Source organism: Hyperolius riggenbachi, chromosome 10, assembly GCF_040937935.1.
Source record: "Hyperolius riggenbachi isolate aHypRig1 chromosome 10, aHypRig1.pri, whole genome shotgun sequence".
In the NCBI taxonomy this organism is placed as follows: Eukaryota; Metazoa; Chordata; class Amphibia; order Anura; family Hyperoliidae; genus Hyperolius; species Hyperolius riggenbachi.
This window is the reverse complement of record NC_090655.1, coordinates 258,070,428-258,089,202: the sequence shown is the minus strand read 5'-3', so window position 1 is coordinate 258,089,202 and position 18,775 is coordinate 258,070,428. Positions and strand designations below refer to the sequence as shown.

The window sequence follows — 18,775 nt, the reverse complement described above, 5'->3', positions numbered from 1 at the left end:
ATAGTAGAGATACAAATACATACGTAGTTAGTGTGTAGGTGGATATATCTCTAAAGTTGGTATATGTGCAGATGTTAAATTACAGCAGTGTGAGAAACACTAGGAGGAGGTCCCTGCCCTTGCGAGCTTACATCTAGAGGGTAGTGGGGAGGAAACAATAGGGAAGGAAACACAGGGGTTAATGGGCGAGGCAGTAAACCTTTAGTGCTACCTATAGCAAATTATAGGCTTGTCTGAAATGTAATGTGAATATCATTTGATTGGCTGAATTCCAAGCTACAAAAAAAATGGGATACAAGCCACAGTTAATTTCATATGATTGGCCGCCTGTAATGTACACAACGCTTTGCATTTCTTTGTCAGGCTGATAACTAGTGCTGGTCAGTGACATGTTAATAACCCTGATATGGTGCTAATTGTATGCAACGCTTTGCAGCTGCTGCACCTGGTCCATTTCCAATCTGTTTAAACTTTGCAACAACTTGGAACTCTCAGCAGCTCACTGACCATCCCTAATGATAATTGTTCCTCCCCTCAGAATTCTCTAACTGGAAGTAAAGATGTTTCAGAAGTCAAGACACAAGAGATCTCACACTACTGAGAAGCCTTATGCATGTGCTGAGTGTGGGAAATCAGAACTTACTTCGCACGAGAGATATTACTCTGTAAAGAAGCCCTATTCATGTATTGAATGTGGGAAATGTTTTAAACGTAAAACAGACCTCGACAGACATATGAGATCTCACACACATGAAAAGCCCTTTTCATGTCCTCATTGTGGCAAATGCTTTAAACATAAAGGAGACCTTGAAAGACACGTGAGGTTGCACACTGGTGAGAAGCCCTATTCATGCTCTGAGTGTGGAAAATGTTTTACAGTAAAAAAAAATCTTGTCATACACAAGAGATCTCACACTGGTGTGCTGAGTGTGGGAAATGTTTTGTACATAAATCAAATCTTGCTGTACATGAGCGCTCCCACACTGGTGAGAAGCCCTATTCATGTGCTGAGTGTGGGAAATGTTTTATTCAGAAATCAAAACTTGTTTCAAATGAGAGATGTCACACTGGTGAGAAGCAATGTTTGTGTGCCGAGTGTGGGAAATGTTTTAAATGTAAAGCAGAACTAGTCAGACATGTCAGATCTCACACTGGTGAGAAGCCCTTTTCATGTCCTGAGTGTGGGACATGCTTTACACGGAAAGGAAATGTTGCCACACATGTGAGACTGCACTGGTGAGAAGCCCTATTTATGTGCTGAGTGTGGGAAATGTTTTTTATACAAATCACAACTTTCCTGTCATGAGATATCTCACTCTGATAAGAATCCATATTTGTGTCACGAGTGTGGGAAATTTACCAAACACACAGGAGATACTCACTTCCCAAACAGTTCTCTGCTCAGTCTGCTGCTTATATAAAGCCTGCAGGCTGCTTGTAAGCCAATCAAGAAGTGCACATACACATTACACCTAGTCTGCAGTGATTAATTCAAACAGAAGCTGAGCTACTCAGCTAGTCATTGGAGAGGGTTTCAGTTGCATATAGACAATGGCTATATGGCCAGCAGGGGGCACCAGCGTGCAGGATATACCCTCTCATCTGCCCCCCTCCTAACTAAACTGCATGGGAATCTACAATAAAATTAAAAACAATAATGGTGCACAAGCCAGCCTGGGGCCCCAGGAACTCTCACTGCCCGGGGCCCCAGAACCAGCATGCAACACCATATGTGAGCGCAGCCAAGCCCTGGATCTGCCACACCCAGGAGCTTGTCCCCAACTGCTCTGAGACTTACCAAACACACAGGAGATACTCACTTCCCAAACAGTTCTCTGCTGCTTATATAAAGCCTGCAGGCTGCTTGTAAGCCAATCAAGAAGTGCACATACACATTACACCTAGTCTGCAGTGATTAATTCAAACAGAAGCTGAGCTACTCAGCTAGTCATTGGAGAGGGTTTCAGTTGCATATAGACAATGGCTATATGGCCAGCAGGGGGCACCAGCGTGCAGGATATTCCCTCTCATCTGCCCCCCTCCTAACTAAACTGCATGGGAATCTACAATAAAATTAAAGCTCCTGGGTGTGGCAGATCCAGGGCTTGGCTGCGCTCACATATGGTGTTGCATGCTGGTTCTGGGGCCCCGGGCAGTGAGAGTTCCTGGGGCCCAAGGCTGGCTTGTGCACCATTATTGTTTTTAATACGAGTGTGGGAAATGTTTTAAATGTAAAGCAGACCTAGTGAGACATGTCAGATCTCACACTGGTGAGAAGCCCTTTTCATGTCCGGAGTGTGGGAAATGCTTTGCACAGAAAGGAGATGTTGCCAGACATGTGAGATATCACACTGGTGAGAAGCCCTATTCATGTGCTGAGTGTGGGAAATGTTTTGCACAGCAATCACATCTTGGCACTCATGAGAGAACTCACACTGGTAAGAATCCTTGTTAATGTGCTGAGTGCAGGAAAAGTTTTGATTAAAAAGATGTTACACATATGGACGTCACACTGATGTGAAACCATATTCATGTGCTGAGTGTAGTGACATGTTTTGGATATGAATAAAAGATTTGTCACACAAATCTCACTCCTGTTAGAAGCCCTTCTTATGTACTGTGTAAGGGAAATTTCTTGGCCAAAGTGTTCCTTTACAAAGTTTCTTTTGTTTCTTGCAAATTGCACAGAATCCCGAGGACTCTTTCATGCTACTCTGGGTGTTGGATTGCTAAAGTGTTGAAGGCCCTGAACTGACTAGACTTGATGAGATAAACATGGCTACATACAGTACTAAGCCTCAATAGAACTTGCCTGTGTTCATTTTTTATTGGTTCTATTGCAGTGAATAATAAACTAGGTGTTTTATCTATGCAAATGAGGCAGGACCTGCAGGGCTCTCCTGAAATGTAAAAAAAAGTCAAAACACTTTTTATCTGGACGAACAAACACTCCTGATATCAAGACAGTGCTGAAAAGTTAATTATTTTGTTGGGAGCTGAATGACCTAGATTTTGTGTCATAGTGATATGGCTGCTGTGCAATTCGGAGGCAGAATATAACCCCTTAAAGGGAACCAGAGATTAAAGTTTCACACAAAATAAACATCAATCGAAAACTTGTAAAGAATAAATGCTCTACCTGATAATTTCGCCGCTCTGGTGTGCCTTTTTGAGGCTGCAGCCTTTCCTCTATGTGCATTCAACTTCATTATTCTGGTATGCTGTGTGGCTGCCTGTAGGAATTGTCTCTCATAGGAATGAAACTGCACAGATAATGATGATGACTGCACACAGATCACAGATTAAATACTACAGCAGCCACACTTGTCTATTGTTTCAGAGCTTATTCCTCAGCAGGAGCAGCTCCTCCCATGTCACCAGTGCTCTCTGTGATGCTGCAAGTATGCAAAGCAGGAAAGGTGAGCCAGGATGGGTCGGGCTTGAAACAACTTCACAGAAAACTGACTCAGCTATAATGATTCCGGGTCAAACCTAGACTGAATGCTTAGTCTGGGATTCTTATCAGAGCTGATAACAGGAAGACTGAGCAGAGAGGAATGAAACAGAGAGCAGGGTAGGTGTTTACTGTAATGTTCCCACTGATAAATTAGTAAATTACATGAGGGTGCTTCGTCTCTGGTCCACTTTAAAGTGAAGTTGAGAATGCGAGACTCCAGGAAAGTTCTGTATACCGGTGTTTACTACACATGCAATTCATTATCTGTTGAGTTTATTTTCACTTCTGTTTTGCTTTAAAATTTGATGCTGATCCTCCTAGTCCACAACAATCTGCATTGATGTGCAGCTGGTAGCGAGGTATTGCCCAATATGGGCTCTCTCCGGTCCACTCACTCATTAGTTTATGTTGGCACAAGTCCATCGCTTTGCCCGATCACATGATCCTCATCCAGCTCTCTAATCAGACTCCCATCCTGTGCTCCTTCCACTTTCTGTACTGCCGCCTGGAGGCAACTTAGTGCAAGAGCGCCTTCACATCTGAGTCGGTATTATTTGCCAAGCAGACGGATTGTGCTTAGAATTGGTCTTGGCACATACATGGAAGATACAGGACACAAAATAGGAGGTAAGACACACAATAAGCAGCAGTTTAAGCAAGATACATTGTTTTGGCAAGAAACAGTGTTTCAACCATAAGGGTAAAAGGGGGGGGGGGGTGAATGCTGGAGGGGGAAGGGCATGGATAGAGTTCAAGAGCTTGACAGTGGAGGGAAAAAAGTGTTTCTATTCCTTGAGGTCCTGGTAGAGATGGCCCTAAACCTCCAGCTTGATAGGAGCCAACTGAAGAAGTGGTGGCCCGGTTATGAGGGGTCATTGACAATCCTCATTGCTTTTGAACACAGTCTGGAGTAGTGGAGGAGGTCTAGTGGGGGAGTGGTCTCCCAGTGATCATGTTCACTGATTGGATGACCCTTGGTAGTTTGCATCTGCTGCTAGGGGAGGAGCCGGCATATCAGACCAGAATGGAGGAACAGAGGACAGATTCATTAGTGGCAGAGTAGATGGATCTTAGAAGTTCCTGAGCCATACCAAACTTCTTTAGTTGGCAAAGGAATAATAGTTTCTGCAGGGCTTTCCTTTGGGTAGAAGCTGTGTTGACCTTCCAGCTCAGATCGTCAGAGATGGTTGTGCTCAGGAGGCATACGCTGAATATTTTTTAAACTTCCGTGCCATGAATGTAGATTGGAGGTGGGTTGGGAGTAGAGATGGGCTGAAGTATTCACCCGGCTAATTTTTTACCCCGAACGTCGCGTATTCGCCTCCGCAGGCGAATACATGGTGGATTCAATCCGCAACCTATACATCATCATTGAGCTAAACTTTAAACTCTTACCTCACAGTCAGCAGACACATGGCAGACAATCAGCTAGCACCCCCTCCTAGACTCCCCACAAAAATGCCAGGAAGGCAGCCATCTTTGAATCATTCTCTAGCTGCAGTGTTAGTGAGAGCAGGGAGAGCTGCAGCACATAGGGAAAGCATTGGATAGGTCTCTGTTCTGTGTCCTCAGTGCAGATTCTTGCTGCTTCCACATTGTCCTGACCAGCTAAGCCCTTCTTAGGGCTGATGCATTGTTTTTCTTGCAATTTTATTGCTCTTCTGTGGCCAGTGCACAAGTTACCTGTTAGAGACAGATCTGCTGCTCCTAGTACTGCACTGACCATAACCCACCTTCACACCACTACTGGCATCTAGTATCCACTGGCCCCTGTGTAAAACCTCAGTGCTGTAGGAGACAGGTAAGCTGGCCTTGTAGTGCACTGACCATAACCCAGTAATCCTTCACACCACTACTGGTATCTAGTATCCACTACTGGCCCCTGTATAAGGCCTCAGTGCTGTTGAAGACAGGTCGGTTCTGCTGGACCTAGTAGTGCACCAACCCTAACCCAATAATCCTTCACCACCACTACTGGCATTTAGTATCCACTACTGCCCCCTGTATAAGGCCTCAGTGCAGAATCAGTTGGTTTTTTTTTGGTCAGTTAACTGTCATTGAACTACCTCAGTCTGACCATAGAGGCTGGAAAACCGTGATCGCCTGCACTCCCACGATTGTGCACACAAGCACGGCGGCCACTACACACAACTACACAAAAATTGCCGCAGAGAGGAATAACATTTATGTCCTGGAGGTGTCAATATTTGAGAAGTAAAATGACGTTTATTGGATTTACAGAAAGTGCGCAATAATTGTTTAAACTAAATTAGGCAGGTGCATACATTTGGGCACCACAAAAAAAGAAATGAAATCAATATTTAGTAGATCCTCCTTTTCCAGAAAATACAGCCTCTAAACGCTTCCTGTAGGTTCCAATGAGAGTCTGGATTCTGGTTGAAGGTATTTTGGACCATTCCTCTTTGCAAAACATCTCTAGTTCTTTTAGGTTTAATGGCTTCTGAGCACGGACAGCTCTCTTTAACTCACACCACAGATTTTCAATTATATTCAGGTCTGGGGACTGAGATGGCCAGTCCGGAACGTTGTATTTGTTGAAGCCTGTGACAGCCGATCACTGTCATTGGCTGGCAGGGGAGGGGGTAAAATAAATAAAAAAATAGGAAAATGTATTAAAAAAATGTATGTAAACAGCAATCAGAGCCCACCAGCAGAAATCTCTGTTGGCGGGCAGAAAAGGGGGGGATCACTTGTGTGTTGAGCTGTACGGCCCTGCAGCGAGCCATGAAAGCTGCAGTGGCCTACTTTGTAAAAAATAGTCTGATCACTAGGGGGTTGTAAGCCTACAGTCCTTAAGTAGTTAAACTTACCTGGGGTTTCTTCCAGCGCCATGCCGGCCGTGGGCTCCATCGTAGTCCTCCTGGGCTCCTCTGTTGTGTTCCCATGGTCCGGGCCATTCTGCGCCTTCGCAATGCTAACTCCGTTGGCGCAGATTGCTCCTGGGAACGGGAGCGTGACAGGGGCATGCTGGTGGGTCGTGCATGCGTGGTGAACCACAACTGGCTGTGACTGGGGAATATGCAGGGGGACACAGCGGAGGAATGGAGGAGACCAGGAGGATGGCAATGGAGCCCATGGCCAGCATGAGGCTGGAGGGAGCCCCTGGGAAGTATAAAAGCTGCTACATGAAACGTGAAACGTCTCTGGTACACTGAGAGAGGAGAAATGAGGTAGAATCTGAAAGTTCAAAATACTGTGTCTGGATTCCAATAAGCAATAAAGACTTTGAGCTGAATAATCCAGAGTATTGTTTGGTGGCTGGTGTCCTGTCGCCGTATTTCGGTAGATGGAATTCAGCAAAAGAACCAAGGAGTGCATCACAGGATTTTACTCAGCTAGGTGGGTGGGGCTATGCCTAGCAAAGTCCAGCCTTACTGCAATCAGATCGGGTGTCATTTGACCCACATCAGGACGCATGGCGCATCTGAGTCATGCAGGAGTGAGGAAGACCGCGGCCCAGACAATTTGTTAGTGATTTGCGCTGTGCACCCACCTCTGGGGGAGGTTACTATTATATTTGATGCCTGTTCTTCTTGATAAATGAGACTCTACTGTAATAGTTGCATTAGATGGCTGAGTGCAGGTGATTCCACAAACTGAGGTTGCAGTTAGCCTATTCCCCACAAGATGGCGAACTTTCCTCTCCCAGGTGGAACGCAAAACTAGGAAGAAATGAAGCCAAAGAGAGGAAGTGATGTATCGGCAGAACAAGAATTGACAGAAAGTGGAGAGATCACGTTGTTGGTAGAGGTAATTTTGTGATTCTTAATATGTTACATAATAGCAGATGTATGCTCATTGGGATTTGCACATGGTGTGTGTGGGTGGGAGCAGTGGTGGTGGTGGTGGTGGTGGGGGGGATTAGTACAGACAGTATGGGCGAGCAGGGGGAGGGGGGGGGGGGATTTATTATGACGATACAAAGAAGTTTCTATGTCATACCGGCCTTACATAACAGAGCTGACTGACAAGAGAAGGGAAGAAATAAAGTGCTTTATGGTAGAGGGTAGTTAATACTATTAAGGGAAGAGATTCAGATACTCCAAATCTCAACCTGCCACGATCATTTGCCAAAAATGGAAACCCTGAAAGCACAACTAGATACGTGGGAAAGGCTACACTATAAAAAACAAAAACCCCGCAAAAAACACTGATACAGAAAACAACCGTAAAATGAGTATTCCTGGGTACAGGGGGCCTCCCCTTGCGCAACGACAGAGTGGCACCAGTAAATAATACACAAATTAAACTTCTTATAGAAATACTCCAAATTTGACCCTGTCCTTGAACCCCGTCGGCCCTCCATTTCCAGAAGAATTATCTATCTGCTTTCCATTTCCATCAATCTTCTGTCCAGATCCTGAACAGAGGGGTCTGTTCTTAATAATCCCCAATTGCACCCTTAATAGTCTCACTCATCGGTGAATGCAGGAAATGCATAAAGAAACCTCCTTTTTCACTTTAGGAGCCAACAGATTACTTCTATCTCTGCTTGATGCCTTTACCACAGACCTGTTTAGAACAACCTCTTCAGAACCTCATTTACTAAATATCTGCTTTACTTCCAACATTTGCTGTTTTCCTTTCTCAATAGTCAAATTAGTCTTTTAATTTCTCAGGATGGTAATTTTAGCATGGAGTACCATATCTGATGCTTTATCATTTCTATATGTCTCTGTGATCACTAGGGTTGCCACGGTATACCGGTATGACTGTATACCGCAGTTTGATTGTGCATGGTAATCATACCATGCACAATCACGTTTTACCGGTTTTCAGTATGGGGGGGAAGGGCGGGTCAACGTAGCGGCAGGGATGCGACGCAGTGGCGGGCACACAAAAAATGGTGGGGATAAATACTCACTTTCCGGCGGGTCCTGCACGCATGTACTGGCTTCTTCCTCCTTCCTGTTCTTGCGTTCTTGTTACAAGAAGGTGAAACGCAAGATCTGGAAGAAGAATTAAGCCAGTACATGCTTGCAGGACCCACCAGCAAGTGAGTATTTGCACCAACCTCCCCCTGCATCCCCCCCCCCCCCGGCTCTCTATACTGCAGCCACCTACTACTGGCTACACCTATCCCTGGCTTCCTATGCTGCGGCCACCTACTACTGGCTACACCTATCCCTGGCTACCTATGCTGCGGCCACCTACTACTGGCTACACATATCCCTGGCTACCTATGCTGTGGCCACCGACTACTGGCTACACCTATCCCTGGCTACCTATCCTGCGGCCACCTATTACTGACTACACATATCCCTGGCTACCTATGCTGTGGCCACCGACTACTGGCTACACCTATCCCTGGCTACCTATGCTGCGCCACCTACCACTGACTACACCTATCCCTGGCTACCTATGCTACCGCCACCTACTACTGGCTACACCTATCCCTGGCTACCTATACTGCAGCCACCTACTACTGGCTACACCTATCCCTGGCTACCTATGCTGCAGCCACCTACTACTGGCTACACCTATCCCTGGTTACCTATGCTGCGGCCACCTTCTACTGGCTACACCTATACCTGGTTACCTATGCTGCGGCCACCTATTACTGGCTACACCTATCTCTAATGTCACCAGGACTTTTGCAGGAGCAGGGTGAGCCTTTTTACAGTTTTACCCGACCCCCCAAATCTCCTGGTGGCTTAATCATATGTATGCCGAGGGAGTGGGACACCCTACACTGGGGTGGGGGCACATTATTTAATGTAAGAGGGGGACGGGTCCGATCAATTGTATAATACCGTCATACCGCGTTATTTTTTCAGATGGTTACCATAGTGTGGAATTTCATACCGTTGCAACCCTAGTGACCACCATATTGTTTTCAACTTTAATCAGAAGATCCAAGAGCTCCAGAGCCACCTTCCCATTTCGATGTTACGTTCAAGTTGATATTGTTCCTATTTAGCTGCTCAATTCAATTTGTAAATTCAGACCTCTCTCCAGACTGTACTATCAAAATGTCATCAATATCCCTGACCCCGAGCTTCAAGGCCTTCATCATGTCGAATTCGACTATAGAGAGAGGTCACATCAATACTGGCAAATAAGTAAGTTTCCTGCTGGGTAGGACTTGAAAGCAGGTTGAGAACACCCGTCGTATCCAAAACAAATGATGGAAGGGCCTCCACTAGAGGACATAGTTTATAATCCAAAAACTGGGCTAGAGCCTTAAACACAGAACCTATACCTGCTCAGATTTTTTGACCTGGTGGACATTTAGCCTTCTTGTGAACTTTCAGATAGTTTCTGAAAAGTGTCTGTAACACCTCAACCAAATAACTGTGTGTGCTAGGATTTAAAACAAGAGCAATTATGTGGTAGAGGAAGAAAGCCCTTAAAAATAGCACCTCCCACAGCAAAATTTGAAAAAGTATAACAAAAATCTTTATTCAACATTAGGTATAATAATAATCACAATATTAAGGATTCAATAAAAAAATAAAACCATTTGAAAACCAAGCAAATATTCCAACATGATCCCTGCTGCATATGAAACAATCACTCAAAATGCAATATATTGTATAATAACACAATGCTGCTGTCAGATATAAAACCCCACAGTATGCTCAATATTGAGCCCAACAGGGGGAGAACCCGGGTTCAGTATACAACCTAATGTGATGCAGGACCAATAAACAACACCTGTGCAATGAGAACTAAAAAATAAACACATGAATAAATATCACATATATAAAAAAATAAAGTGCACATTTGCTATCCAGATATACTGTACAGTATTAATAGTGATAAGATGCCTGGTAAAAAATTGAGGCAAAGGAGCAGCCCATAGGAAAAAGCACATAAAGTGGAGTAGTGCAAAAAATAGGAGATACTTAGCCCAGAAATGTCTTGTGAACTTTCAGGATACAGTAGCAGACAGGTCGTCTAGGATTCTTTGGTATTAATCTATTAGCAGAAGAGTGACTGATGATAACCCAGTTCAACTGACTCTTTCTAAAAATCTTTTAACTTTTTCATGTAACTATCTGTGGGATCAATTCTCAACTGTCTATACGTAGCTCCATCCTTCAGTTGACCCAAACATTCTCTATAGCTTACCCTCTGTGCACCCATATAGCTTTCCCTCTCTGGTCTTCTAGTGCCCCCCCCCCCCCCCCCCCCTTACATAGTTACATAGTTATTTTCCAGAGGAAGGCGAAAAAACCCCTACAAGGCATGGTCCAATTAGCAATTAGCCCCAAAAGGGAACAAAATTCCTTCCCGACTCCAGATGGCAATCAGATAAAATCCCTGGATCAACATCATTAGGCATTACCTAGTAATTGTAGCCATGGATGTCTTTCAACGCAAGGAAAGCATCTAAGCCCCCTTTAAATGCAGGTATAGAGTTTCCATAACTACTTCCTGTGGCGATGCATTACACATCTTAATCACTCTTACTGTAAAGAACCCTTTCCTAAATAAATGGCTGAAACGTTTTCCCCCATGCGCAGATCATGTCCTCTAGTCCTTTGAGAAGGCCTAGGGACAAAAAGCTCATCCGCCAAGCTATTATATTGCCCTCTGATGTATTTATACATGTTAATTAGATCCCCTCTAAGGCGTCTTTTCTCTAGACTAAATAAACCCAGTTTATCTAACCTTTCTCGGTAAGCGAGACCTTCCATCCCACGTATCAATTACTTGTTACTGCTTTCTGGTCGGGTGCCACCTCCTACCCCATTGCTCTCAGTCCCTGGTGCACACAGCTTGCATTATATATATTATTCATATATTATATATTCTCCTATTGGAGAAAAGTGCTATAGTAATGTTATTATTACTAACGTTGCATACAACTTGCATTATTCATAAATTTGCATGCAACTTGCATTATGCATAAATTGCAAATACTGTATATAACTAGTAACAAAGTACCCTCATTCTTATTGTTCAGTTGGTCATATGTGATATGTGTAACGAACAATCTCATTACTCACATACATTCACATTGAGGCTTAGGGCGCTCATCTACTTTATGGGACCCAGCGCTATTCCCCATAGACTACCACCACTCACAACGAGCGCTGGAACCAATTTTGCTGTGCCTGAAACATTAAATTATGTAAAAAGTATATAGACGAGTAGCAAACAAATGAATCTAATGATTTATGCAGAGAAAGGAAAGTTTAAAAAAAAAACTGAACAAAGCCCCGGAATGTAGAAGTCCTGTCTGCCGCGGCCATCTTCCCTCACCCTGCAGAGACGTTCCTGGCTCCTGATTGGTTCCTTTCTAGCTGAGGGAAAAAAAATCTCCCAGCAGTCTTGCTGGTATAAAAATGTACAGTGGCTTGCAAAAGTATTCGGCCCCCTTGAAGTTTTCCACATTTTGTCTCATTATTTCCACAAACATGAATCAATTTTATTGGAATTCCACATGAAAGACCAATACAAAGTGGTGTACATGTGCGAAGTGGAACGAAAATCATACGTGATTCCAAACATTTTTTTACAAATAAATAACTGCAAAGTGGGGTGTGCGTAATTATTCAGCCCCCTTTGGTCTGAGTGCAGTCAATTGCCCATAGACATTGCCTGATGAGTGCTAATGACTAAATAGAGTGCACCTGTGTGTAATCTAATGTCAGTACAAATACAGCTGCTCTGTGGCGGCCTCAGAGGTTGTCTATAATGAGAATATTGGGAGCAACAACACCATGAAGTTCAAAGAACACACCAGACAGGTCAGGGATAAAGTTATTGAGAAATTTAAAGCAGGCTTAGGCTAGAAAAAGATTTCCAAAGCCTTGAACATCCCACCAAGCACTGTTCAAGCGACCATTCAGAAATGGAAGGAGTATGGCACAACTGTAAACCTACCAAGACAAGGCCATCCACCTAAACTCACAGGCCGAACAAGGAGAGCGCTGATCAGAAATGCAGTCAAGGGGCCCATGGTTACTCTGGACGAGCTGCAGAGATCTACCGCTCGGGTGAGTAAATCTGTCAATAGGACAACTATTAGTCGTGCACTGCACAATGTTGGACTTTATGGAAGAGTGGCAAGAAGAAAGCCATTGTGAACAGAAAAGCATAGGAAATCCCATTTGCAGTTTGCCACAAGCCATGTGGGGGACACAGCAACCATGTGGAAGAAGGTGCTCTGGTCAGATGAGACCAAAATGGAACTTTTTGGCCAAAATGCAAAACGCTATGTGTGGCGGAAAACTAACACTACACATCACTCTCAACACACCATCCCCACTGTCAAATATGGGGGTGGCAGCATCATGCTCTGGGGGTGCTTCTCTTCAGCAGGGACAGGGAAGCTGGTCAGAGTTGATGGGAAGATGGATGGAGCCAAATACAGGGCAAACTTGGAAGAAAACCTCTTGGAGTCTGCAAAAGACTTGAGACTGGGGCGGAGGTTCACATTCCAGCAGGACAATGACCCTAAACATAAAGCCAAGGCAACAATGGAATGGTTTTAAACAAAACATATCCATGTGTTAGAATGGCCCAGTCAAAGTCCAGATCTAAATCCAATCGAGAATCTGTGGCAAGATCTGAAAACTGCTGTTCACAAACGCTGTCCATTTAATCTGACTGAGCTGGAGCTGTTTTGCAAAGAAGAATGGGCAAGGATTTCAATCTCTAGATGTGCAAAGCTGGTAGAGACATACCCTAAAAGACTGGCAGCTGTAATTGTAGCAAAAGGTGGTTCTACAAAGTATTGACTCAGGGGGCTGAATAATTATGCACACCCCACTTTGCAGTTATTTATTTGTAAAACAAATGTTGGGAATTGTAATATTTTCGTTCCACTTCTCACGTGTACACCACTTTGTATTGGCCTTTCACGAGGAATTCCAATAAAATTGATTCATATTTGTGGCAGTAATGTGACAAAATGTGGAAAACTTCAAGGGGGCCGAATACTTTTGCAAGCCACTGTATATAACACTCTGTTATTCTTTTTAAGGTTTTATATTCTAATATTTGTATTCTTTAAATCATTTGCTTTATTTGAATCATTGTCCCCTTGCCTGCTTGCTGGGCTGTAGGCTCGGTCCTCATTTCACTCAGACAACAGTTTAATTCTTACACTATATGCGCTTGGATAGAGGAGATTGCACGTCAAGACCCACAAGTAACAAGTCACTTTATTCTCTATCGAAGGGCAGCTACATTCTCTAAAGGACCACATCAGTGAGGATGGATGAGGACATGACTGAGAGGATATTAAACCTCACCCTGGAGATCATCTGCCTGCTCACTGGAGAGGTAAGGAGCATTCTGGGAGGTCACATGACATAATACTTATCTCTATTAATAAAACGTGCTTACGTTGAGAAAATGTATGCGTGCTCAAACACCAAGTTTTAACCCTAGCAAGTCTGGCTTTGCAAATCTGGCCTAATTGGCTATTCATGAGGCAATGCTTATGCAAATATGCATTTGCTTTCGCATGCCAAACTATGCAGGGTCAGAAAACCAATACCGCAAAGCGGTCGTCCTGTGGGAATTAGTTCATGCTACATTAGCACTATCCAGGAGCGCCACGAGGAGGCTTCCCAATGCCCCCATACAACCGGGGGGACCGTGGGGTCCCAGGCGCTCTCACTGCCTGGGAACCACAGCGGCACCCCGGAGGGGGAGGCTGGGTGGTGCAGGCGACCCCCCCTCCCCCAAGTGTGGCCAGCACCGGGGAGAGCCGTCCGCACCAATCTCCCAATATTAAAAACAGGCACTTACCTTAACGTCCAATGCGTTCTGCTACATGCGCATTAACTTGGAGGCACCACATGAGAAAGAAGTGAAGCATGGGTCACCCCAAGCTTTAGAGCTCAGGACTGGCTCACATACAACACTCCAGAGGGGGAAGGGGGGGAGGAGGACAGGCGCAGGCAATTTACTCCAGGGCTCACACCACCAGAGCAAGCCATCCACCACCTGCCTCCAAAGGATACAAACTGCAAAAAATGCTTACCTTGAGAAAATGTATGCGTGCTCAAACACCAAGTTTTAACCCTAGCAAGTCTGGCTTTGCAAACCTGGCCTAATTGGCTATTCATGAGGCAATGCTCATGCAAATATGCATTTGCTTTCGCATGCCAAACTATGCAGGGTCAGAAAATCAATACCGCAAAGCGGTCGCCCTGCAGGAATTAGTTCATTCTACATTAGCACTATCCAGGAGCGCCCAAGTCGTGCTCATGTTGCAGAACGCAATGGATGTTAAGGTAAGTGCCTGTTTTTAAATTTTGGGAGGCAGGTGCGGGCGGCTCTTCCCGGCGCTGGCCACGCTTGGGAGGGTCGCCTGCACCTCCCAGCCTCCCCCTCCGGGGTGCCGCTGTGGTTCCCAGGCAGTGAGAGCGCCTGGGACCCCACGGTCCCCCCGGTTGTATGGGGGCATTGGGAAGCCTCCCCGTGGTGCTCCTGTATAGTGCTAATGCAGCATGAACTAATTCCAGCAGGGCAACCGCTTTGCGGTATTGGTTTTAACCCTGCAAACTTTGGCAAGCGAAAACAAATGGATATTTGCATGAGCTATGTCTCGTGAATAGCCAATTAGGCTAAATTTGCAAAGCCAGATTTGTCAGGTGTTACTTGGTTTGATGCACACAAATTCTCTATTAAGTGTGGTCTATTAATAAAACACACAGCTGACTGGAGAGATGAGGAGGATTCTGGGAGGTCATGTAACATTATTGTTGGTCTCTCCATACAGAGTTTTCCCCCATTGAAGTCTGGTGATCATGTGACCATCGCGGTGCCTCCACCTCACTCCCTGATATCTGAGGGACACAACAAGCAGAAGATTCTGGAGATCACCAGGAAGATGATGGAGCTGCTAACAGGAGAGGTGAGCAGTGCTGGGAATTATGGGACATTATCCAGTAACACAAGAGGTGTGTCTGATGGTGACTGTATCCCTGAGTATGTCAGGTTCCTGTAAAGCAGGGATCAGGAACCTTTTTGCTAAAAGAGCCATAAATGCCACATATTTAAAAATGTATTCCTGTGAGAGCCATACCAAATATTTCAAACTGGGACAGTGCACATGCGCAGCAGAGGGCTCACATCCCTGTTGCCATGGCGATGGGTACACAGTTGATCCTCCGGGCAGCGGAAGTGTCAGACACGTCTTCAGCTTTTCTTGGGTTTCAGCAACATCAGGAATTTCCCCGAGAGCCAGACAGGAGACATACAGACTGAGGTCTTGTGCAATGATTCTCTATGAGATAGTTCATATCAGAGCGGTTTGTTTACGCAAAACGCTCACAAAATCAATTTGGCAACCGTTTGCGTGACCGTTTAAAAAAAAAAAATACATTGTATTTATTTTTTTACGGATCAAAAGACGGAAGCGCTCTGCAAAAGCGCTTACAAAAACGCCCCCAAAAACGAGCGAACACGCAGAAAATCGCTGGAAACCGCAGAAATAAAACCCACCACGGACGGACCCGCGAGGCGAACGCAATGTGAACAACGCCTTTTAGCTAGGTGACGTAGGGGTTGGCTCACTTTGTAGGACGTGATCCCTGCACTTTGGCCCAATAGGCTGCCTGTCAAGTGACTGGCAGCCTATTGGGCCAATCAAAGTGCAGGGATCTCGTCCTAAAAAGTCACTGGACCTGCCAGGGTCCAGGGTGGAGCTTTGAAAATTTTACTTGAGCAGTGTAGCTTAGTTAATCAACCCCTACTGATTTGTCTATGAGCCTGATGTAGCCATCAAAAGAGCCACATCTGGTTCCCTACCACTGCTGTAAAGTGTCAGGATGTCAATGTCTGTTTCTCCATGGAGGAGTGGCAGTATATAGAAGGACCCCTACAAGAATGCCATGATGAGGGTTTTTTGAGACCCCAAAATTTGTTTCATTTTTTACTTTGCATATGTTCTTATCTGTGTTTAAATTATCTTTTATTTTGTGCACTCAGGGTAGAAAACAGGTAAAGACTCTAATGAAATGGAGAGTAGAGACCTATGTGAAGAGTGATCAGCAGTCTATGAAGAAGGGTGACATGATGGAGGCAAATAAAGAGAAAGAAGAAGAGACGTATGTGAGGAGTGATCAGCAGTCTATGGAGGAAGGTGGCATGAAGACACATAAAGAGGAAGAAGAAAAGGCATATTTGAGGGGTGATCAGCAGTCTATGGAGGAGGGTGTCATGATGAAGGCATATAAAGAGGAAGAAGAAGAGACGTATGTGAGGAGTGATCAGCAGTCTATGGAGGAGGGTGTCATGATGAGGGCATATAAAGAGGAAGAAGAAGAGACGTATGTGAGGAGTGATCAGCAGTCTGTGGAGGAGGGTGACATGATGAGGACAAGTAAAGAGGAAGAAGAAGAGACATATGTGAGGGGTGATCAGCAGTGTATGGAGGAGGGTGACATGATGAGGACACATAAGGAGGAAGAAGAAGAGACATATGTGAGGAGTGATCAGCAGTCTATGGAGGAGGGTGACATGATGAGGACAAGTAAAGAGGAAGAAGAAGAGACATATGTGAGGAGTGATCAGCAGTCTATGGAGGAGGGTGACATGATGAGGACAAGTAAAGAGGAAGAAGAAGAGACATATGTGAGGAGTGATCAGCAGTCTATGGAGGAGGGTGACAAGATGAGGACAAGTAAAGAGGAAGAAGAAGAGACATATGTGAAGAGTGATCAGCAGTCTATGGAGGAGGGTGGCATGATGGTGACAAGTAAAGAGGAAGAAGAAGAGACATATGTGAGGAGTGATCAGCAGTCTATGGAGGAGGGTGACATGATGAGGACAAGTAAAGAGGAAGAAGAAGAGACGTACGTGAGGAGTGATCAGCAGTCTATGGAGGAGGGTGACATGATGAGAGCATCTAAGGAGGAAGACATTATTACAGGAATGAACACTGGTAAGTGATAAAAATTAGAGATTGAAAATACCTATTAAGCAGAATAAGAAACATGTCCCTGCTGGACACAGTATAGATCACATGAAGCCAGTAAGTGGGGGAGGGGCTGTAAAAATGTGAGTGATATATGGTGGGAGGGGCAGCTGATGTGAAAAGTAGCTAAAAAGTCCCTCTACTTAAACAACTAGGCCAAGCAGGGCCATTTTTGACCAAAGGCATTCCTTGCCACGTCCTGGGGGGCGCCACACCCTGGATTTATCGCCACTGTCAAACAAAGCCATGCCCCAATGAAGCCACACCTCCTCCCTACAGGTGTTTAATCACCTGCTTCTGCTGTGCGTGTGCAGCAGCACAAAATTCGGTGTCATGAGGAGCAGCAGCATCGCCGATCCCTGGAGAGCAGACAGTACAAGGTACGGATAGTGTAAGTTGCAGGCAGCTTCCACTGTGTTTCTATGTGCCACGTTTCCTCCATCATCCCCCTGTGCATCCCTCTGTGCCCCTGTGTCTCCTTCTATTCCCCTTTGTGTTTCCTTCTGCCCCCTTGTGCTTCCTTTAATTCAATGTTTCACCTCTGCCCTATGTATCCCTCTATCCCCCATGCCTCCTTTTGTCCCCCTTTGTGCCTCCTTCTGTCCCCCTCTGCCCCCCTGTGCATCCATCTGTTCCACTATACCTTCTTCTGTCCTGCATTGTGCCTCCTTCTGCCCCTTTTGTGCCTCCTTCTGTTTCTGTGTGCCTCCTTCAGTTTCCCTGTGCATCCCTCTGTGTTTATCTGTGTCCCACTGTGCCTCCTCCTTCTGTCTCCCTGTGTGACTCCTTGTGTCCCCCTGTGCCACCTCTGCCACCTTGTGCATCCCTCTGTTCCACTGTACCTTCTTCTGTCCCGCATTGTGCCTCCTTCTGCCCCTTTTGTACCTCCTTCAGTTTCCCTGTGCATCCCTCTGTGCCTACCTATGTCCCACTGTGCCCCCTTCTTCTGTCTCCCTGTGTGACTTCTTCTGTCTCCTTGTGCCTCCTTCAGTCCCCCTGTGCCACATCTGCTCCAATCAAACATCCCTCTATACCTACCTCTGTCCCACTGTGCTTCCTTCTGTCCCTCGTGTGACTCCTTCTGCACCCTTTGCCTCCTTCTTTCCCCCTTTGCCTCTTTCTGCCCCCGTGTGCATCCCTCTGTCCCACTGTGCCTCCTTCTGTCTCACTGTTAAATCTTATATCCACCTTTGTGCCTGTTTTCTGTCCCCCATTGTGCCTTCTTCAGTTCTCCACCGTGTCTCCTTCTGTCCCTCAGGCTACCTATACGTGAGGGGCAGAAGCTGACTCTATACTGGGGAATTGGGATCAGGCTACCTGTACTAGGAGGGTGGAGGAAGTGGCTGCCTATACTGGGGGAGGGCATTAGGTTAGCTAAATAGGAGGCATCAGTTTTCCTATACGGGGGGGGG

General features: G+C 45.4%; 1 protein-coding gene across 1 annotated transcript in view; it reads left to right on the top strand.

Moving 5' to 3' along the window:
- LOC137537127 (uncharacterized) overlaps positions 1–18,775 on the top strand; it is a 627,974-nt gene that overhangs the window by 515,392 nt on the left and 93,807 nt on the right. The window contains 2 exon segments of the mRNA XM_068259259.1: positions 15,165–15,299; positions 16,376–17,330. Coding sequence (XP_068115360.1) covers positions 15,165–15,299; positions 16,376–17,330 — 1,090 coding nt within the window.